The 22,571-nt window shown below is 49.1% G+C and overlaps 1 protein-coding gene across 1 annotated transcript in view; it reads right to left on the bottom strand.

Annotated features, from left to right (window-relative positions):
• Positions 1-932: 932 nt before the first annotated feature.
• Positions 933-22,571, bottom strand: part of ANKAR (ankyrin and armadillo repeat containing) — a 43,487-nt gene continuing 21,848 nt past the window's right edge. Inside the window, exons 11-24 of the mRNA XM_079781973.1 lie at positions 22,173-22,277; positions 20,258-20,499; positions 19,125-19,293; positions 18,542-18,783; positions 17,803-17,956; positions 17,126-17,287; positions 16,072-16,178; positions 14,034-14,156; positions 9,712-9,870; positions 8,448-8,565; positions 7,383-7,492; positions 5,077-5,273; positions 2,589-2,635; positions 933-1,200 (exon numbers count right to left, since the gene is read on the bottom strand). Of these exons, the coding sequence (XP_079638099.1) occupies positions 950-1,200; positions 2,589-2,635; positions 5,077-5,273; positions 7,383-7,492; positions 8,448-8,565; positions 9,712-9,870; positions 14,034-14,156; positions 16,072-16,178; positions 17,126-17,287; positions 17,803-17,956; positions 18,542-18,783; positions 19,125-19,293; positions 20,258-20,499; positions 22,173-22,277 (2,186 nt within the window). The 3' untranslated portion in view covers positions 933-949. The remainder of the gene's footprint in view (positions 1,201-2,588; positions 2,636-5,076; positions 5,274-7,382; positions 7,493-8,447; positions 8,566-9,711; positions 9,871-14,033; positions 14,157-16,071; positions 16,179-17,125; positions 17,288-17,802; positions 17,957-18,541; positions 18,784-19,124; positions 19,294-20,257; positions 20,500-22,172; positions 22,278-22,571) is intronic.

Below are 22,571 nucleotides of genomic sequence, written 5' to 3'. Positions count from 1 at the left end.
GCCTCTGCGTTGGCAGTATTGATCATTAGAAGCCTCTGCGTTTGCAGTATTGATCATTAGACGCCTCTGCGTTTGCAGTATTGATCATTAGACGCCTCTGCGTTTGCAGTATTGATCATTAGACGCCTCTGCGTTTGCAGTATTGATCATTAGACGCCTCTGCGTTGGCAGTATTGATCATTAGACGCCTCTGCGTTGGCAGTATTGATCATTAGACGCCTCTGCGTTTGCAGTATTGATCATTAGACGCCTCTGCGTTGGCAGTATTGATCATTAGACGCCTCTGCGTTGGCAGTATTGATCATTAGACGCCTCTGCATTTGCAGTATTGATCATTAGAAGCCTCTGCGTTGGCAGTATTGATCATTAGATGCCGCCGGCATTACCGTGAGCGCTACCCGGGGGCCGCGCTGACCCGGCCTCTCCTCTCCGGGCAGCCTCCCAGTTTAATCGTGTTTACGGCCGTGACACGGGCACCGACTGCCGCCGGCCGGCTGCTCTGCTCTGGTCGTGTCAGCGCAGGCCTTCCCTTCCAGAAACTTCTACTCATCTGCTGAGACCTGGGTTAACCCCAGGAGACAGGCTGGGGGCGATCTGCTAAGTATCGACATCAAGAACCCCCGTTAAAAAACATGACGCAACCATGTTACGTGCATTTTACCACAATTAAAAATACAACACTTAGCCCTGGCTGGTGTGGCTCAGTGGACAGAGCGTCGGCCTGCGGACTGAAGGGTCCCAACTTTGACTCCGGTCAAGGGCACAGGCCTGGGTTGCAGGCTCAGTCCCCAGTGTGGGGCGTGCGGGAGGCAGCCGGTCAATGACTCTCAGCATAGATGTTTCTCTCTCTCCCTCTCCCTTCCGCTCTGACATCAATACATATGTAACAACGAAATAAAAACAAAAACCGTTTAAAAGTTGCTCAGGAATCCGTCACACTCAGATGCGTTTATTGGCCTTCTGGGGGCTCGAAGGTGACTTTCTGAGCGCGCTTCCCGAGTTCGCTCAACAAGACTATCCTCGGTCTCGACACTTGGATGACGTCCGACGACGTGGCAGACGCAAAGGAGAAAATGTTGTGAGACACGGTGGACTTCTTGGGTGTTTTGAAGAGTCCTATGAAGTTCGTCACGGGAGGCAACAACGTCAGAGAATCTCGTGGCTGCATTTTCGGTTTTAGCTTTCTTCGGTGCTCCTTCCCTGAAAAGCAGAGAGCCGCAGTCACCCGACTTTCTGAGCCGCGGCCTCTCGGCATCCTCCCGTTCCTTTCGTTCTGTACCGTCTACTCCCCATCCCCCAGCAGCTCCGGCCTCTGTGGCACCGGCAAAACGTCGGGGCAGCCAGGTATGTGGTTGCCAGCTTTTACCGTGCCCAGTCGGCACTCATAAGAGAACAAACGTCAGCCGTCTTAAATGGGCTTTTGCGGAAGGAGGGGATTTAACACCAAAAGAAAGGGCCCAAGGCCTTCTCTCCAAGCGATGGCCTTCCCCCCGAATGACATTTATCCCCAACGCCTCCAGGCCCCTCCTTCCCTCCTGTTACCACACCGGCAAACGCTCCGTCAGACCGGGCCTGGCACACAGACGGCTTGGGAACAAGACCAACGTGAAGAAGGATGAGGCTGACTCCGGGGCTGGGCCCACACCGGACATCCTTCCCCCACGACAGTCACACACCCCGCTCCCATCCGTCCACACCTCGCTTCCCCCAAACAGTCAGCGAGGCTCTTTTCTCCTCCTCTGTTCGCTCTCCCATCCTCCCCCTTCTGTTTGGGACGGAGCGCCCTGACCTCTGAACGTCCGCCCTGGCCTTTCCCATGGGCACTCTGCCGAGCAAGACGGCAGCTGGTCCCCACCAAGCACCCCGAGCAAGCGCTACGCCCACACGTGAAACCCGCCGGTCACTGTCCCTCTCATCTGTCCAAGGGGCACGACGGGCACCAGGGTCAGGGCTGCACTTGGATCTCAAGGGCATCGGCCCACTGTGTGTGAACCTGAGCAGAGTGTGAGGAAAAGGTGGCCTGTGCCCTAAGAACTCACTAGGCAAGGCGTCCACGGCACAGAACCATAGCAAGGGCGTGGCTGAAGTCATGCCAGCACGTGCTGTGTCAGCGACGACGGAGCCCTGTGCGTGGCTTGTGAGTCAGGGCGAAGGAAGAGGGAGTGTCTGCCCACGGGGCTGGGAAGGAAGGCCTTACAGCGTAAGCCCGGCCCGTGGCTCGGGTTGAGCGTTGACCCATATGAGCCAGGACGTTACGGCTCGATTCCCGGTCAGGGCACATGCCGGGGTTTGGGGCTGATCCCCAGAGTGGGGCCTGCAGGAGGCAGCCAGTCGGTGCTTCTCTCTCATCCTGGATGTTTCTCTCTCCCTCTCCCTCTCCCTTCCTCTCTGAGATCAATAAACATATATTTAAAAAAGGGATGTGTAGCACTGGCTTATCCATGGGGAGACATGTTAGGTGTGCAGCGCTCCAAAAGCAAAGGCCGCCAGGCCGCCTCTCCGTACGCCCACAGTAGGACGTGTGTCGGGGGACACGGGGTTACAGGGTCAGGGCTGGAGGGCGCCCGGGGGGAGAGGAAAGCAGTTACCTTTTTTGAAGACAGGATTTATGCAGGGTCCGCCGTTCTTCTCCAGACTGAAAGGGAAACATGGTTATCAAGCCGGGAGCATGTGAAGAGGTTGGGCACGTACCAGGCATGTTCCACGCCTGGCGGTCTAATTGACTCAGGTTACCTGTCGGTGTTTTACATTCATGTACTCGTTTACTCACTCAAAACACTGGAAACACTGAATCTGCCTGAAGGCATCAAGGGAAGCTTCACGGGAGAAAAACCACCTCATCTGGGTTTTGAAGGAAGTAGGTCTTCGGAGGGATGAGGTGGGGGCGTGCCCCGGGCAGAGGGGAGGGGGTAAGAGGTCACAGCAGGGCGGGCAGAGGCACTACCTAGTCTGGTGCACTTAGAAGTAAAGGCATCTGGAGTCGTGCTGGGAGATGAGGTGGGAGAATAAAGATCAGGTCGTTTTGTGAATGAAGAATGAGAAAATTTAGCCGGGCTGGCGGCTCAGGGGTTGAGCATCGCCCCCTGCACTAAGAGGCCACTGATTTGACTCCCGGTCAGAGCACATGTCCCGGTTTGAGCTCGATCCCCAGCAGGGGTTGTGCAGGAGGCAGCTGATTGATGTTTGTCTCTCATTAATGTTTCTCTCTCTCTCTACCTTTCCCTTCCTCTCTAAAAAAAATCAATAAAATGTTTTTTAAAAGAATGATAAATGTCAACTTTAAAGTAATTGGAGTACCAGTGAAGTATTTTAAGTCAAATAATAACGTGTATCTAAGTTAATGTGTGTGTGGGGGGCGGGGGGAGGGAGGTGTTGTGGCTTAAGAAAAAGTATTATTTTAATCATCATCCTGTACATATAACCTATAGATGTGGTATTACAAAAATGGCCTGGTAATAAAATGTAAGTCTTGATTAAAGTTAAGACATGAAAGTTGTCACGAATGCATTCCTGATTAATCTGATGAGGAACAGGTGCTGTTTCCTACTTTGATGAGGCAACGACATGGCTCCGGGTAATAATGGAACCAGCTAGCCTTAGTCTGATTTTCATGGAGGGTGGGTAAAAGATGTCTCCCTCCACACTTCAAGATGTGTGCGGCCAAGGGCTCTTCTACCATCCCGTTCTTGGTGTGGATGGGGGCATGGGAACAGAGAAGAGATAGACACCCAACAACAACAACAACAACAACAAAAGCTGTTGTGATCCCAACCACCATCGATCTGCTCTCTGTTCCCAGGAGTGGTATTAAGGAACATTTTGTGGGAGGACATGTTTATCATCCCAGGCTTGTCTCGGGGATCTGTTCATGCCTTTCCCATCGTGTTATTGAAACCACACCCCTTTTCAGGATTGTTATGAAAATAAAGGAAATAGTCCGTGTAAATGCTCTAGGAGAGCGCATAGCGCTGTTTGTTAGGGGGTGATTGTTATTTGCTCACCAGTTTCACCGTTCTTACAAGTTTACCGACTTTTTATGATCCTGAAAGTTGAGTGTTGACAACTGTAGGGGGTGCCCTTCACCTCACAGTCCTCTTAGATTGTGTAGTTACTACAATTCCCCAGCAGGTGGGAGTCAAGTGTCCTGAGGTAGGGGTATTTTTTTTTCTAATTCCCAAAAGTTGCCTTAGGGACTACCTGAGGGAGTGACTATTAAATAGTACTTCCATCATTCATCCTAAACTCTTTTCAACCAGTAAATATCACTTTCTAACAGTGTCAATTATAGCAATGGCCATTCAGAGTTCCCTGGCTGTTGAGGTAAAATTAGGTGAAGCATTTTAGGTGTTCAGTGTTTCAAAGCATTCAGGTTAAGGTGACTCTGAGGAGGTACTCGGTCTTCTCTAGACTTAACCTTGATGTTCAGAGCCAGGTTGGACCCTCCTCTCCTCCGTGGTTGCGAAGTGAGTAACGCATCCTGGGAAGATCGTTTGCTGCATGCGAGCAGGGCTCTTGCCCAGGAGACTTGCCATTCAGCTCATTCGCCGAAGGAAACACGCCTGGTGTCAGGGGCCGCTCCTCTCCCTTTCCGACACGCAGGCGCACGATGAAACCCCCACCCTGATGCGCAATCCTCGGAATAGATGCCGGGCAGCCTTCGGCCTGACTCCCACCACCGGGGCTGATTTGACCTCGCTTTGGATCATTCCCGGAGTCCCATTGGCTGCCAAGTTCCTGGTGGTGGTCCTCAGAACTCTCAACTGTACCCCAGACCACCCCAAAATGGCTTCCTGGATCAGCCCTGGAGGCAACCAGGCTCCCCAATACTTTTCTGAAACGTGAATAACCCTGGCCAGGCAGGATCCCCAAGATAAGGCTGCATTCTTGTCTGCACCCGCTGCTGCTAAGTGCGAAGTAAAGGGCTTTGGCGATGGGCATGGACAGTGAACCTGTCCTTGGGGAGATGAGGCACAGATTCATAGCGAGGAGAGGTCCCTGCTCTGACCTTCCTTACCCTCCTGGGAAAGTTCCTCTATCAGTAATTTCACCCCTGCCACTTCACCTATGCCACCATACCTTAAGGAAGGGAGTCCCACTTTTTGCTGCATTCTGAATTCCTTTAAAAACGCCGGGTTAATGCTGGCATCTCTGCTGATGCTGTTTATCAGCCGGAGGAACTGATTCGGCTTATTCCTGCATTCCTTGAGGAGGATGCGGAAAGCATTGGCGTTGTAGGTGAGGTAGCCGAGTGCGCAGGAGCAAGCCGTGCGCACCTGCAGGAGGAAGAAACAGAGACAAACCTCAGTGACGAGAGAGAATCACGGATCGGCTGCCTCCTGCACGCCCACATCAGGGATGGAGCCCGCAATCCAGGCCTGTGCCCTGGACCGGACCTGAACCCGGGACCCTTCAGTCCGCAGGCTGACGCTCTGTCCACTGAGTCAAACCAGCTAGGGCTCACAGCCATGTTTTTATTATTTTCTAAAATAATTATTTCTTATTCAAAGTATTACATATGTCCCTTTTTCCCCTCCCATTGACCGCCTCCAGCTCCACCCCCGGCCCTCGCGGCCCCATTGTCTGAGTCCACAGTCACAGCCAGGCTTTGAGAGGGGTGTCAGCTGCATTGACTTCCAGTTGTCCTCAGTCCTGCCTGCATTTCAGAGTCACCGGGAGGTTTTTGGTCTTTGTTTTAGGCCCATCAGCGGAATCGGGCGAGGGTGGAACTGGGCCTGTGTGTGGTTCAGGCGCCACCGAGGCTTCTAACGGCAGCAGAGGCAGGGCCCTCCGTCCTGCTGGGGCATCGCTGCCACCTGGGTAGCTATGAGCAGTCCTCAGCCTGGGGTCCACCCCCCAAAACCGGTTTTATTATATTGGGGCACAGCCTAGACATTACGATTTTTCAAAACTGCTTAGGTGATCGTCACAGGAAACCAGGTAGGAGCCTGTAGCATAAAAGCAGGTTAAGACCAATGCAGTCGGGCCCTGGCCAGTTTAGCTTTGTGGTTGGAGCATCGGCCTGTGGACTGAAGGGTCATGGGTTTGCTTCTGGCCAAGGGCGCATACCTCGGGTGCAGGCTCGATCCCACTTGTGGAGGCAACCAATCGATGTGTGTCTCTCACATGGATGTTTCTCTCTCTCAGTCCCTCCCCCGCCCTCTGGTGAGGATTAACAACTACTACTACTACTACTACTAATAATAATAACGTGCTCGGGAAAGCAACTACATTTTCCTTTGGCAAAGACAAGCAAGAACAAGCATGAGGCCACAGGACACAGGAGAAGTCCTTTCCTGGAAGGAAGTAGTGCCCTCTGCCTGTGACCTTGAGATAATTAGGCTGTTCAGATGATTAATTCACGTGTCCTGCTGGGCAGTTCTTAGGAAAAGCTGTCAGTGGTGGCATGAGAAATGTCACGGAGTAAACATGAACCCGGCCCTGCTGGGCACCAGAAGCTGACACACCGGGCTCGCCATGGGCATCTGGCTGCCGGAAACGCCCGAGCATCTCCCACGCCTGGACAGTGGTTCTCGGTACGTGGTCCCCGGAACAGTCGCTTCGGCTTCCGGGAACTTGTAGAGATAAAGGCACACCCTGGGGCCTGCACAGAGGGATTCGGGGGGAAACGCTGGGAGTGGAGCCCGGCCACAGGTGTGAAGGCTCCTCCGGGTGCTCCCGGGGCACCTAGTGCTGGAGAAACACCGCCTTAGGCCTGGGGGAAGCGGAGGGGAACGCGCAGAGGCAAACCACTAGGGGCAGCCCGGCTTCCTCACGCGTCCATCCTCAGCCCGGACCCTGCTTGGCAGATGAGGAAGACTGTCCAATGGGCTCCATTTCCATTCGTTCCAGACAGTCAGAGAAATGACGGTGACGTCATAAAACGTGGTGGGATACTGTGGGAATATTTTAATTACAAGTTTCGATATCATCAGTGCACTCATTTGTACACTGAATCTTAAATATCGGAGATAAAACAAGTTCTCCCATTTTGTGGGAACGGGAATTACGGGTGGCGGGTATAGTTCTAGGGAAACCATCTCAGGTTGTTAGGGACACGAACTGTTCTGTAACTCCGTCAGCCTGTGGGGAAATCAGCCCACAGAGATGAGAGGGAGGCAAATTCAGAACATTCCGTTTTAGAATTACTTTTTGTTTTTTAATATATTTTTATTGATATCAGAAAGGAAGGGAGAGAAAGATAGAAGCATCAATGATGAGAGTGAGTCATTGATCGGCTGCCTCCTGCACACCCCACACTGGGGATGGAGCCTGCAACCCGGGCATGTGCCCTGACCTGGAATCGAACCCTGACCTCCTGGTTCATATGATGACGCTCAACCCCTGAGCCACGCCGGCCGGGCTGACGTTACTTTTGATTTTACCTCTTCTTTTCCGGAGTACAGGTGGTAGCAGAGCCGCTGGACGGTCCCGACGGTGGTAAACGCTTCTGGAATCCCAGCTCGGGAGTGAGCCAGGCTGGCGATCAGGTTCCCTACAAATTAAACGGAAAAAGGCTTTGTGCTACCGACACACCGGGCTTTTGGTTATTTGCACACCGTATTAAAAACGTTTGAGCCCTAAGACACGTCTGCTAATGAAGAAGTGCTGAGAAAAAGTCTATTTAGAATAAATTTCCCCCAAAATGATGGTCTGGGTTTCCGTCACCAACAGTACCAGAGAGGCAGGTTACGTGAGCGAGGGGACATCTGCAAGTCCGAGGGCTCTTCCCGGGACAGCGGTCCAGGCTCCTCTGCTGCCTTCGAGTGGCCCGTTTCCGCCAAAGAGCAAATACCTTTTTATTTATTCACTTATTGATTGATTGATTTATTTATTTATTTATTTATTTATTTGTTTATTTATTTATTGATTGATTTATTTACTTTTGGCAGTAGTGCCTCCACAGGGCTGTTATCCTGCTACTGTTTCATGTCATGTTGGGAGTTGACATATGAAGTCAGTGACTGCTTATTGATCACCTGGGGAGTTGGATCTGGACTCCATATAGTCACATGGTTAGCATGGTGTCAAGAACTCTCTTGGGCCATCTTGTCCTGCTATACTACAGATCAATGTAGGGAACCCTTCCCTGTGAGCAGAACACGTGCCCTTGGTCAAAAGGGAGCCAGACACAGGTGTGTCGGCGTAAATCTGTCGCTGCTGTAAGTCAGTGTGTACATTCTCTTGTTGGTAGCTCATAGTTGAATTCTCGTTTTGTATTCTGGAAAGAAGAATTAAGGGTTTGAAAAAGTAGTTAACTCAAAAAGGCCGTGTTCAGAGTTCCTGCTCCTCTTTGGGGTGCAGAATAGACCGGCATTTCCCCCCGTGGACCCGGCCTTCCAGCGAGTGACAGAGTGTCGGGGTGATTTCTTTACTCTTGCTCAGGTTACAAAAACATGTTTGTGCAACTAGTTTTATGCGGCTACAATTAGATGCTAGTTACTTCTTACCTGTCAGGACAATCGTGGTGGACTGAAGTGAATACAGACTATCAATCAGAATAGTAACTCCTCTTAAATACAAAGTGATGTGGTCCACATCTATAATGACTTTAGCTAATATAATAATCTACAAACAAAAAAGAAGCAAAGAATAATTGAGCATCTTCTACTCAGCCTTGTTGATTAAGCTTTTACTGATGCATTGATTGACTGATTGATTTGGTAATCTCAGGAAGGTAAGAGGAGTAATTTGGTATGATTGACTAGAAGAGAAGCCAAAAAAAAAAAAAAAAAAAGCGGGGGGGGGGGAGGGGTTGGGCGCAGGGGTTAGGGAGAGAAGCAAGAGGCAGGAGTAGGAGTTAGAGTACTTGCCCCTATCTGGTCATTTTAGTGACCATGGTAGGCCACAGTATTCTTTCTACAGTGTTTGTAACTTTTATATCCTTGGAGGAGGGTTCATATGGAAAACTTCCCGCCCTAGCCGGTTTGGCTCAGTAGATAGAGCATCAACCTGGGAACTGAAGGGTCCTGGGTTTGATTCTGGTCAAGGGCATGCACCTTGGTTGCAGGCTACATCCCTGGCTCCGGTTGGGACTTGTGCAGAAGGCAACCAATCAATGTGTCTCTCACACATTGATATACTTCTCTCTCTCTCTCTCTCTCTCTCTCTCTGCCTTTCCCCTCCCTTCCACTATCTCTAAAAAAATTCAATGGAAAAATATCCTTGGGTGAGGATTAACAAAAATAAATAAATAAATAAATAAATAAATAAATAAATAAATAACTTAAGAAAAGAAAAGAAAAAAGAAAAGAAAAAACTTCTCCTAAAAATCATAGGGGAAAAAAGAAGAGGGAGAATAAGACAGAAGGACCCACATACATCTAGCTTTCATGGGTTGAAGCATCAGCGTGGTCAGCTAAAGATTTCGCAGTAGGACTCTTGTGTTGAATACCACGTTTCACTACCTAGTTCCTTATCATATACAGGTGATGCTAAATAGCTCTACCTGCCTATCCACCCAACTACCTGATGTCTTACATCAGATGATGTATAAAGGCAAAACTTCCATTCTAACTTGTAAAGTTCCATATAAATGAAGAAATCCTCGTGTGTGTGTGCGTGTGTGTGTGTTTAATGATGTGAAAGGGGCTGATGTGAAAACTACTGTGAATTTTACAAACCAGGAAACATTTTTCCAGATCCAAACGTTTTCTAATGTTCAAGTTTTCACTGAAACGACACCCATGGAAATGTAAACCTCCAATGTCACACCTGGAATGCGGCCATCGCCTTCTCCGTTTCAATGGTTGATTCAAGAAAAGGTTCAAAGATGGAGAGGGTCATTATTCCATTTTCCAATATTAAATATTGTTGAAAGAGATCATTGAAGGCAAAAAGGGTTAATGCATAGCCTGCTCTTAAGCGGATGTCCTAGAAACAGGAGAGACATGCGTTACCTTTAACCACGTCACTTACCATGTTATCACGGTCAGAGGGTTTCATTCTTGCCTGTTATAATATAATAGAGGCCTGGTGCACAAAATTCGTGCACGGGGGTGTGTGACCCTCAGCCCAGCCTGCACCCTTTCTAATCTGGGACCCCTTGAGAGATGTCCGACTGCCCATTTAGTACCTGGATCGGGCCTAAATGGGCAGTCGAACATCCCTCTCACAATCCAGGACTGCTGGTGCCCAACTGCTCGCCTGCCTGCCTTCCTGATTGCCCCTAACCGCTTCTGCCTGCCAGCCTGATCACTCCCTAACCACTCCCCTGCCAGCCTGATTGATGCCTAACTGATCCCCTGCCAGCCTGATTGCCCCTAACTGCCCTCCCCTGCAGGCCTGGGTCCCCCCCAACTGCCCTTCCCTGCAGGCCTGGTCATCCCCAACTTCCCTCCTCTGCTGGTCTGGTCCCTCCCAACTGCCCTCCCCTGCTGGCCATCTTATGGCAGCCATCTTGTGTCCACATGGGGGCAGCCATCTTATGTGTTGGAGTGATGGTCAATTTACATATTACTCTTTTATTAGATAGGATAGAGGCCTGGTGCACGGGTGGGGGCCGGCTGGTTTGCCCTGAAGGGTGTCCCGGATCAGGGTGGGGGTTCCCTTGGGGCATGGGGTGTCCTGAGCGAGGGGCCTGTGGTGGTTTGCAGACCCAAGTGGAAGCCCTGGTATCTGGGATTTATTTATCTTCTATAATTGAAACTTTGTAGCCTTGAGTGGGGGCGTGGGCTGGCCAGGGCGGGCGGAAAGCTTGGCTTCCTCCATCGCCAGGGAAACCCAAGCCTCCCGCTCGATCCGTTGCCACAGCCATCTTGGTTGGGTTAATTTGCATACTCGCTCCTGATTGGCTTGTGGGTGTAGCGGATATATGGTCAATTTGAATATTACTCTTTTATTAGATAGGATTGCATTCTTACCTCTAGGAGTAAAATATGACATTGATGTATTGGTGAGAATAGATAATAGTTACTCTAAGATGGTATTAAACAGAAAAAAATAGAGAATTAGGTTGTTGTATCATGTAGAAGAAAAGAGGAAAAATTAATTTTAAAGGGAATGTTAGATTACTGGTTATGCAACTGAATATCTAAATGGTAACAGGAAACTCCATAATTTTATTTTCCCTCAACTATTTTGTTTTAACATATTTTATTTTCAACATTTCAAAGTGGAGTTAATAAATCAAGACTTCCCTTGTACAACAGGCTATCTATTGCATGTTAAGCATTGTGGGATGATTCTCATCTCTTAAAATTAGCTCATTGGTAAAATTCTTTTGTATTGTATTCTAAGAGGGAACAAAATAAAAATGATTCACTTCTTAAAATCACATTTTAACATTCTAGAACTAGGAAAAGAGCAAATAATAATTTTCCTTTAGAGACGGTCTGCTTGCCAAAGATGAACAAGTATGGTAGATTTTCCAGATAGGCCCAAAAGATAGAATCTTATGACTAAGTCTTATTTTTAGTATTTTATTTGAACAGTATTAGAGAGAGAACAATTAATCTTACTGAGTTTTCTTCTGCCACTATGAATTATCAGATAAAAATGCCATATGTACATACTGAAAAATATTTACAGATAAGATCAGATGAGTCCTGACATTTGATTTAAAAATAACATGGGGATAGTGAATAGGTAGGAAGATAGAGGAAATAAGATTGACCATGAGTTGTTTGAAATTTTTCATAATAAAAATCATAGACACACAAAGTGGTCACCTGGCCACAGGCAAGAAGAAAGGGATTAGGTTCAGTCAAAGAATAGGGTCCAGCCTGGCCGAGGTGGCCCCGTGGTTGGCATTGACCTATGAACCAGGTCCCGGTTTGATTCCTGGTCAGGGCACAGGCATGGGTTGTGGGCTCGAGGCCCCTGTGTGGGGCGTGAAGGAGGCAGCTGATCAGTGATTCTCTCTCATCATGGATGTCTCTATCTCTCTCCCTCTCCCTTCCTCTCTGAAATCAATAAAAAAGTATTTTTTTAAAGAGGATAGGGCCCTAGCCGGTTTGGTTTAGTGGATAGAGCATCGGCCTTCGAACTAAAAGGTCCCAGGTTTGATTCTGGTCAAGGGCACATGCCCAGGTTGTGGGCTCGATCCCCAGTAGGGGGCTTGCAGGAGGCAGCCGATCCATCATTCTCTCTCATCATTGATGTTTCTATCTCTCTCTCCCTCTTCCTTCCTCTCTGAAATCAATACAAATATATTTTTAAAAAATAGTAAAGAAATAAAAAGGGGATAGGGTCCAGAGAGTGAAGCAGGTGGTAACAGGTGGGGGGAGGGGGGGAGGAGGGGGGACGGAAGTGAAATGGGCAGGAGGAGAAACGGGAGCAGAAGGCTGTCGCTGAGGAAGCGGGTGCTGAGACAGCAGGTGAAAGGGGGAGGAGCAGGGAGAAAGGTGGCCTCAGAGGCAGACCTGAACGCCGTCTCCTCACCCTCTTAGTCTCCAGGTCATTAAGGCGAACTGCATCTCCGTGTGCCACAGTGAAGTCCACTTGTGTACTGACAGAAATGATCAGTGACGTCATCTCTCCCCTGACAGCCCCGCTTCCCCCTCCCCACGTCTCAGAGCGGAGAGAGTAGGCGGCAGCTCTCTGCCCTGATGGCCGGATGCACTGCAGGTAACAGGAGAGCCGGAGTTTTCCCAGGGCGAGTGCTACTCAAAGTGTGGCCCGCGGGCCCGACAGTCCACCAAATGGGTGCAGCAGGATCTCAGAAACTGAGAATAAGCATGTAAAAGACACGGCTCTTTCTGACAGTTAAATACCAGTGGAAGAATGAGGGAATTAAAAAAAATCACCGTTTGGTAAATGCCACCGTAATCAGTTGATCCATGCATGCTAAAACTGATGAGCAAAAGCACAAGGCAAAACAGAATATTCGCATGGCCTCGAGTGTCTCACCTCCAGATAGGTCTTACATATAAAGGGAAAAACAGTAACTTCATCGACACCGCTCTAACCAAGTACCCCAAGTTCACCTTGCCAGTCATAAGACGCATCAATGTCATGGACCTCCTGGGCAGGTGAGTGAAGAAAACCATGTCATTCCTACGGTGTCCTGGCCAAAATGCGTCGCCTCGGTTTAATCATAAGAAAACATCAGAGAAGTCAACTTGAGGAACAGTCTACGAAACACCTGGCCTGGACTTATCAAGAATGCCCCGATCAGGAAAGACATGAAATCCCGAAATCCCAGGACTGAGCGTCACAGATGGCAGGAGACTGAAAGGACGCGGCGACGAGATGAAAGGTGGGATCCCTGGCTGGGTCCCGGGACTGAAGAAGGACTTGGTGAGAAAACAGGCAACATTGAAGTCAGGCCTGCAGACCGGTGCATGGTGATGTGCCAGTGTTCACTTCCTGGTTGGCATCAGGGAAATGGGATGGAGGCTATCCCAGGACACTCAGTATGGTTTTCGCAAATTTTTGGAAAGTCTAAAATTATTTCAAAATGTAAAGTTTTTTTTAAAACATACAATTGAATCAGTGGGGACAAGCTATTCCTTCATCACAAGTAGATGGAGAAGCACCATTCTAGAATATTGCAGCAGCAGCAGATGACCGGGGGGTGAAAGGTCATAAAATGAGGTCAAAGATTTGATGCATTCAGGACAGAAGAGATTTGGTGTTGTGGTTCTTGTTGGCTTGACCCCACACATAACACTGCTACATTTCAAAAATGAGTGTGCTGTGAAAAATATGGGACAGTATCATCCGACCAATACAAACTAAGGGCCTCCCAGAGAGCCTACACTGCTGAAGTAGTGCGCTTGAACACTGCGCGAAGAAGACTTGGTAGTCATTTGAGGACGTCGTCTCAAAACCTTCTTTTAAATGACCCCTAATATTCTGTCAGGGGGTTACCTTATCCGGGTGTGATGACCCCTAATATTGTGTCAGGGGGTTACCTTATCCCTGGTGTGATGACCGCTAATATTGTGTCAGGGGGTTACCTTATCCCTGGTGTGATGACTGCTAATATTGTGTCAGGGGGTTACCTTATCCCTGGTGTGATGACCCCTAATATTCTGTCAGGGGGTTACCTTATCCCTGGTGTGATGACTGCTAATATTGTGTCAGGGGGTTACCTTATCTGGGGCGTGCAGAAGAAAGAGGACATCCGCATACTTGAAGCCTTCACTTTCTTGCAATTCCTTCTGCAGCAATTTATTCCTCAGGACGATGCAGGCCAAGGAGAAGGCCACCTCCACCTGGACACGTGGTTTTCAGAGGTTACTTTCCACTCACGGTTTACCAAATGGCATTTTTTATTATGCAGACACTGATATGGGATGTAGCAATTCGAAGATACTATAACATCCATGGATTCCAGTTCTCTCACTGGCATTTAGAGAGTGGCATTTACATCTTCTGGAGGAATGTCCCTGACGGTTTTTGAACAGCTGGGGAAAGATCCTGCCTCTCTGTGCTGGGCATAGGTGTATCCCTTCTTGATCTAAATTTAAAAAAAAAATTTCCTGGCATGGGCCCTGCTGGCGTGGCTCAGTGGTTGAGCGTCGACATATGAACCAGGAGGTCATGGTTCGCTTCCTGGTCAGGGCACGTGCCCAGGTTGTGGGCTTGATCCCCAGTAGAGGGTGTGCAGGAGGCAGCCAATCAATGATTCTCTCTCATCATTGATGTTTCTCTCTCTTTCCCTCTTCCTTCCTCTCTGAAATCAATAAAAATATATTTTAAAAATAAATAAATTTCCTGGCAGGGATTACGCTGTTTTGAACTGCTTATTAGATACCGGCCTATGTGTTGTAAGCCTTTCTGGACCGCCTGTGAGTTAAACGGGCCTGCGGAGGAGTGCTGAGGGTTAGCTCTCTGTTTCTGGGGTCATGATTTGAACATCCTGTAAAGGAACCTTGGGCACTGCTAGGATGCAGTGGTTATGCTTTTAGGAACTACACTATGCATTTCTATGAAAAATGTTACAGGTTTGAAAAGCATGACTATTGCAGAAGTATTTTGTTTACTATAGAATTTTATTTGCGGGAAAGTATTGAAGTGTTCTGTTTTAACAAGTTTAAGAACTCATTGAAAATCTATACTGAATTATAGGTAGGTGCAATTGATGTAAAAACTCTTTTGCCATGAAAACGCATGTTTAAAAATAAAAATGTATTTTATGTGGCATTTTCCATAGTCTTACGAAATGTATTGGTACTTTGAAAGTCAGTGTAATTCTTACTATAATTCAAGCCAAAAACATGGCTAGCATGTGCTCCTTCCTCCTTTTCCCTAATTCAACTCTCATCTATAATAATAAAAGTATAATATGCTAATTAGACTAGACAGCTGAACGACCTTCTGGATGAAGCCGGGGCTGGGAGGGCCGAGCCGAATTTTGGGCATCGGGCCTCTAGTACGAACATAATCTCTTTCATAGCCAGAAAAGCCACATAACTTGAAACATCTTTTCTGATAACAAACACATTCCTTAAGAGAAATAATATGATGTTTACTTACATATTTTCCTCTCTGGTCATTTCTATTTTCTCATTTCCAATAGAGCCCGTACCAAATTTTGAAGAGAAAAAATGTATTTTTGGTTGTTATCCATTTCCTGCCTGGCCAACTATCGACGTCCTGCATTTCCAGAGCTTTGGGAAGGGGTTGGAGTAGATGTGAGTGTCATTTCACTAAAGGCCTTCTACCAGAAGTCAGTGGAAGAGTGGATGGCTCCTCAACAGCTCATAATGCCTCTGGGCAGCATTTACTTTGAGGAATAGAAGGTGGGGCTGTTTTGTTGGCGTAGAATGGCAGGATTCACTTACAGTTGAGAAATTTTGCTACTGACACCCCACATCCCTATGACGCCCACCCCGTTTTTAGCAACCAGCATCTGAGGAGGCAGGGATGAAATGCGGTGACTCATCCCACACCCGAGGAGTAAACGTGTTTGATGAGGGGGACACAGACGTTCCTATTTTGAAGAAATATTTTAATAGACCTTACTATCTTTGTAGCAACGTTTTTGTGTAAAACCTCTAGAATTTTGTTTAAAAGTCTAATATTTGTATTGTACTCGTGACCTTGCAAACGATACCATTCCATCTTAAAATGTCCCATCGATGTTCATTTTACCGTCGGAAAACGCCCTGCCAGCCTCGCGAGTACCTTGATGCTCAGAGACGGGTGGTTCCTCAGCAGCTGGATCAGCACCGGGAAGGCGTTTTCCTCCACCACGAACTGCTGGCTCGTGGGGTTGCTTGTGTGGGCGACACCTGGAAGACCCCACATCCACGAGATGTTTTTTCCATCTTGGAAAAGGCGGTGTGCTTGACTGACAGAGCCCCGGCACGAGACAATCAGTCAACTCTGCCCCCTCGGCCTGGGGGTGCGGAGCTGGTGGGGGGCTCTGGGCCTGTTTGAAACAGGCCTTCTAACGCGTCCGGAGGCGGGGTCCACGGTCAGAGCTGACGGCATCAGCGGGATCTGGGACCAGAGGGAGCACACAGCCCTCTGAGAGCGCAGGTGTTTGTGCTCGAGAGGACACTGGACTCTCTCGAGGCCAGAGATGCGCTCATAGCACCGAGCAAAGAGGGGGACACAGCCAGAGCCCCGGGAAAGGCGGCCCCCTCCCGGACACGGCCGCGCGGCTCGTGCTGGGTCCCAAAGCCCCCTCCTGGCTCAGGCCCCTGGCCAGTGTGCTGTCCCCCTGAGGACCTAGCCTTATTGAAAAGCAAACAAATACAGGTGGGTTTGTTCTCTTGTAAAAGAATACGATTAGTAAACGACAAAAGGAAATGCGACAGCTGCCCCAATTTACCTGAATGCCGTTTGTAAAAGGCAAAGTGAAGCGGAAGATTTACTATTGGAAGTGGAGACAATTTTCTAAGTCACAGAACAACAAAATTAGAGATACTAGACTATCAAGGAATAATAACAGCTGTCATTTACTGAAGAATTATGATGTGCCAGGTACTTAAGCTTATGATGCTACAGTTTGTTTTTATAAAAATGACTAGAGGAAATATTCTGGTTAAAATTTCTAACCAGAGTCCAAGAACAGAACTTACGTAAAAAGTTGAGTCACCACTTTTACTCATGAAGGTCTGGGAGAATGAAAGGAACACTATCTACACATGAAACATGGTGGCGGGCTCCAGCGGCGGGGCAGAGAGGGAGGGGAGCATCTCGAGGATTAAACGTCGAGGAGGGACTCACGCACCGATGCACATGGACCCCACGGCTCGGATGACGCTCAGGAGCGTGCCCTCGGCCAGCTTGCTGATCCTCAGCAGGCGGACCAGCGGCGCGATGCCGTTCCCCTCGCAGATCTGGTTCTGGTGCAGCCGGCTGTCCTTGCTCAGGGCGATGACTGCTTCGCCTCCTGGAAAAGAAAAGCAAGCAGTCCGGCCGGCGTGGCTCAGGGGTTGAGCATTGACCTATGAACCTGGAGGTCACGGTTCGATTCCCGGTCAGGGCACATGCCCAGGTTGCAGGTTCAATCCCCAGTAGGGCGCGTGCAGGAGGCAGCCAATCAATCGTTCTCTCTCATCACGGATGTTTCTCTCTCTCTCCCTCTCCCTTCCTCTTTGAAATCATTACAAATATATTTAAAAATAAAATAGCCCAGCCAATGTAACTCAGTGGTTGAGCATTGACATATGAACCAGGAGGTCACGGGTTTGATTCCCGGCCAGGAAATCACATGCCCCGGTTGCAGGACGCAGCCGATCAATGATTCTCTCTCATCGTTGATGTTTCTCTCTCCTTCTCCTTTCCTCTCTGCAATAAATAAAATCAATAGAAATATATTTTAAAAATAAAGTAAAATAAAAAAGCAGGCAGCACGTCTGAGCCCAGTGCTCACGGGTGCTGATCTGTACCTGGAAAACAACTCACCGACGTACTGCATCTTCGCCGACGGCGACAGGAGCATGTTTATGATGAAGTTGTACCCGATCTGCTCTGCCATGTACTTCTGCTGCTTCAGCGTCTGCCCCGCCAAGGCCCACAGTGCCACGGCTCCTTGTTCCTTCACGTCTAGCTGAAAGGCCTATTGAACAGAAAGCGCATTCACTCAGTGAGCATGTATTTAATACTCTAGGAATAGCCTGCTTTAATATAGATAGATATATATATTTTAAATATATTTTTATTGATTTCAGAGAGGAAGGGAGAGGGAGAGATAGAAACATCAATGAGAGTCATTGCACGCACGGTATTAGGAATGGACCCCACAATCCTGGCATGTGTCCTGACCAGGAATTGAACCGTGACCTCCTGGTTCATAGGTCACTCAATCACTAAGCTGTTTTAATATATTTTTTTATTGATTCCAGAGAGGAAGAGAGAGAGAGAAAGAGAGAGAGAGAAACACCAATGATGAGAGAGAATCATTGATCAGCTGCCTCTTGCATGCCCCCAGTAGGGGTCAAGCCTGCAGCCCTGACGGGACATCGAACTGTGACCTCCTGGTTCATAGGTCAATGTCCAACCATCGAGCCCTGCCGGCGGGGCGGGAATACCCCATTTAAGAAGACGTTTATTCTCGAATTGGTTGCAGTGTTCTCTGCACTGAGCTCGAGTCAGTAGTGAATACGTTGGCTAAGAAAAAGGACATCGGTCCTCCCGTTCCTACCTTGAGGAGCTTCAAGAGGTATTTACTCAGGGAGTTCTCCAGGAACGCTCTCTGGATGGACGGGTTGTAGCTGGCCAGGGACTCCACGGCCATGGCGCCCTTCACCTGCACGTTCAGCTGCTTCCCCTTGAACAGGGCCACCAGCGGCGGGATGGCCCCCTCGGCCGCCAGCGCGTTCTGCACGTCCTTGTTGTCGCGGGCCACCTCCGCTATGGTGGCCGAGGCCACGGCCTTCAGCAAGTCTGCGGGGGATTCAAGAGCAGTCAACTGCGTCTCCTAAAAAGCAAGACTATAAAGACACAGCAGGTTAGCTTCGCATATTGTAAAGTCAAATGTGTACGGCTCGCCGGCGTGGCTCAGTGGCTGAGTGTTGACCTCTGAACCAGGAGGCCAGGGTTTGATTCCCGGTCAGGGCACACGCCCGGGTTGCAGGCTCGATTCCCAGTGGGGGGCGTGCAGGAGGCAGCCGATCCATGATTCTCTCTCATCGTTGGTGTTTCTCTCTCTCTCTCTCCCTCTCCCTTCCTCTCTGGAATCAATAAAATATATTAAAGATGACAGTAATGCACAGATAGAGGCTCACCCGAGCTGGAGCGCAGGAACATGATGAGGTACTGGATGCCCCTGTGGTCCCTCACCGCCCGCTGGTTGCTCTCGTTGCCCATGCACAGGACCCGGATGCAGTGCATCACGTTCACCAGCACGTTCTCGATGTCCAGCTTCAGGAGGTTGATCAGAGCCGGGATCCCGTTCTGAAGGAGGACAGCGCCGAGTTACAAGGCCATTCACCGGGAGGAGGCGCCCCTCACTGAGAGCCTCACGTCTACACCCTGCTGCCACTGCGACCCACCAGCCAAGCTGTCTCCTGGCGTGGCGCCGGGGGACCGTGAACCGTGTTGAGAATAGTGTAGGCTTTACTATTAAGGCGACGATTCCATAAATGTATTTTTAAAATAGCTGCCTTCAGACCTAAGTAAACCCAGGCTGCCAGTTCACTGTGACATGGAATAAAATATCGAAAAGGCAGAGCAACTGCGTGAGATCAATTGAAGACAGAGCCCATTTGGAAACCTTGGCCATTGCAGGTGCGCTAGTGACTGGCGACTGTATCTGTGCAACATACATGATTGTTTTTAAATGTGAATAGCATTTCCTAATTTTATTTTATATTTTAAAATATATTTTATTGATTTTTTACAGAGAGGAAGGGAGAGGGATAGAGAGATAGAAACATCGATGAGAGAGAAACATCGATCAGCTGCCTCCTGCACACCTCCTACTGGGGATGTGCCCGCAACCAAGGTACATGCCCTCGACCGGAATCGAACCTGGGACCCTTGAGTCTGCAGGCCGATGCTCTGTCCACTGAACCACACTGGCCAGGGCAGAATTTCCTAATTTTAAATGGAGGAAAGAAATGATGCAAGAGTTTTCAAGAAGACAAGACACAGGAAGGCAACCTCGCTTTCGGTAGAGAGAGGCGGCTCTGCGATGTGGGCCATGATGCCTGTGGAGGCGTCCATGGGGGGGTGGAGCGCTCCCCGGCCACCGGCAGTGCTGGCCAGACAGGCCCCGCCCCGAGGGGACCGGAGAAGAAACGCAGCTCTCGGTCCGGAACAGCGGGGTCGTGTGCGGCGCCGCAGGCCCCGCTCCAGCTGTTCTCGGTGAGGGAACGGCCGCCCGTGAGAAGGGGTCCCGGACGGGGCGGGCACTCACGTGTCGGGCGATGACCTGCTTGTTCTCCAGCCGCGCGATGTCGTACAGGATGACGGCGCAGCGCGAGTGCAGCTCGGGCTCGTCGGACGCCAGCAGGCTGATGAGGGCCGGGATGCCGCCCGCCTCCACGATGGCGTGCACCACGCTCGCGTGCGTGGAGATGTTGCTCAGCAGCCCCACCGTCTTGCACTGCAGCTTTATCTTGGAGCCTTTTAACAGGTTGATTAGGGCAGGGATGGTGCCTGCAGTACAGATTGGGGAAAGCACGGATTATTGTGTGACCATTTGGAGTCCACGGATCATCATAAGATGTAAAGAATCCTTATGGCCCTGGCTGGTTTGGCTCAGGGGTTGAGCATCGACCCATGAACCAGAAGGTCATGGTTTGATTCCTGATCAGGGCACATGCCCAGGTTGTGGGCTTAATCCCCAGGGTGGGGCCTGCAGGAGGCAGCCGGTCCATGATTCTCTCTCATCGTTGATGTTTCCATCTCTCTCTCTCCCTCTCCCTTCCTCTCTGAAATCAATAGAGATATATTTTTTAAAAAAGAAAACAGCACATTACAATCCAAACCCAAAATGCTGGAGAATATAATAGGCACAAGGAAGGCTTTATTTATTTGCCTGAAATGTAATCTCCCCCGCGACTTGTTTAGCTGTGGTTCACTTTTACATGTGGAACGTTGGCACGCATTTTTAGGAGCACATTAAGGGACTCCCTAGAGCAGTGATGGCGAACCTCTGACACGCGTGTCAGTGCCATTTCTGATGACAAGCGGCCGCATGCCGAGGATGAAACATTTATGTTATTTAAACTATAAATATCGCGAAATAATGTTTTTTCCTCAAAGGGACACACTACCCGAGTTATGCTCAGTTTTTTGGCGAAGTTTGAAACACCGAGCTCAAAAGGTTGCCCATCACTGCCCTAGAGTAACTTTTTACCCCCTCTTTCAACAAATGTTTATGGAGCACCTCATGTGCGTTCAATATTCAATGAGAGTACTGGCCACCTGTTGTGAGAAGGCTAACCCCTATTTCATAAAACTGCTGTTTGAAATCCTCTGCTGTTTAGATAGTCCCTTATTCTGTAAAGTCAACTCTGCTATTTTTTAGACAGCCCCTTATTCTGGAAAAATAACTTTGCTTTCTAGCCTGCTTGAATAATGAGGAAGATAAACTTAGCTGTGTGACCTTGTAGGCCAGATACTAGATACTCCCATGCTCTCATGCCAGGTGTATTTTTTAACTGAATAGAACTGTGTTGTTTTCCAGGCCACCAGCTTCCAGCGAGATAACCACTAAGCACACAGAGGGCTGGCTCTTTAATAAAAAGAAAACTTCTGCTTGTTTGCTCTGCTCAGAATTTGGAAGACATTTTCCTCCGAGCCCCCGGGGAATAATAAAGTGGAACTCCCACCTCTCTAAGCGCTGCTTGGTTCTTCTCCAGGATTCTGCGATAATTGGACAGTGCCGACGAACATCCCCATCATTTTAGAAAGTTCTGTCGGACAGTGCCGTTCTCCAAACAACCCCAGGAGGTGGGACCCGTGCTTAGTGAGGAAACGAGGCTTAGGGAGGGCAAGCAATTAGCCTACATTCTGAACACTGAGCTACCTACCAACCCAGGACTGCCGCTAAACCCACAGAGACAATTTTTAATGTAAAAACAAACTATGTAAATACAGGCTACAGATAATGTCTAAACAAGAGCAGTAAGTAGGAGCAGTAGTATGGTATTTTACTGTCATGGTTAAACTTGCACATTTTTAGAGAAACGGGATTTATGTCGTTATTGGATCCTGTGCAGAGTCCCTGGGGAAAAGAACACTATATCTCAAAGCGACTCACGGAATGGAATAGAGCTCGGCAAGAAACAGGGTAAGCCAAAGCCACGTCACACCCTTGGCCTCACCTGCATCCAAAATGCACTGCCAGTACTCCTCCTTGGCCAAGCAAATCACCTCCAAGGACATGACGGCCATCATCCTCCGCTTGTAGCTTTCGCCTTGCAGCATTTCTGGCGGAAGTCACAGAACAACACGCGTCAGAATTTTACAGAAAGAAGTGCAAGGGTTGACTGTTTCTGTCGAGGCCAAGCGCAGCCAGGAATCAGGATCTCCCCATCACCACCATCGCATCCATTAAAGTCCCTCTGCGTGTGGCCTTCTGTGGGGTGCCGAACACATCACGTACACCGTGATCTTTCAGGGAGAGAGATAGAAACACCAATGATGAGAGAGAACCATGGATCGGCTGCGTCCTGCACACCCCACGCTGGGGATCGAGCCCACAACCCAGGCATGTGCCCCGA

Source organism: Cnephaeus nilssonii (assembly GCF_951640355.1).
Source record: "Cnephaeus nilssonii genome assembly, chromosome: 10".
Taxonomy (NCBI): domain Eukaryota; kingdom Metazoa; phylum Chordata; class Mammalia; order Chiroptera; family Vespertilionidae; genus Cnephaeus; species Cnephaeus nilssonii.
This window is presented reverse-complemented; position numbering and strand designations above follow the sequence as displayed.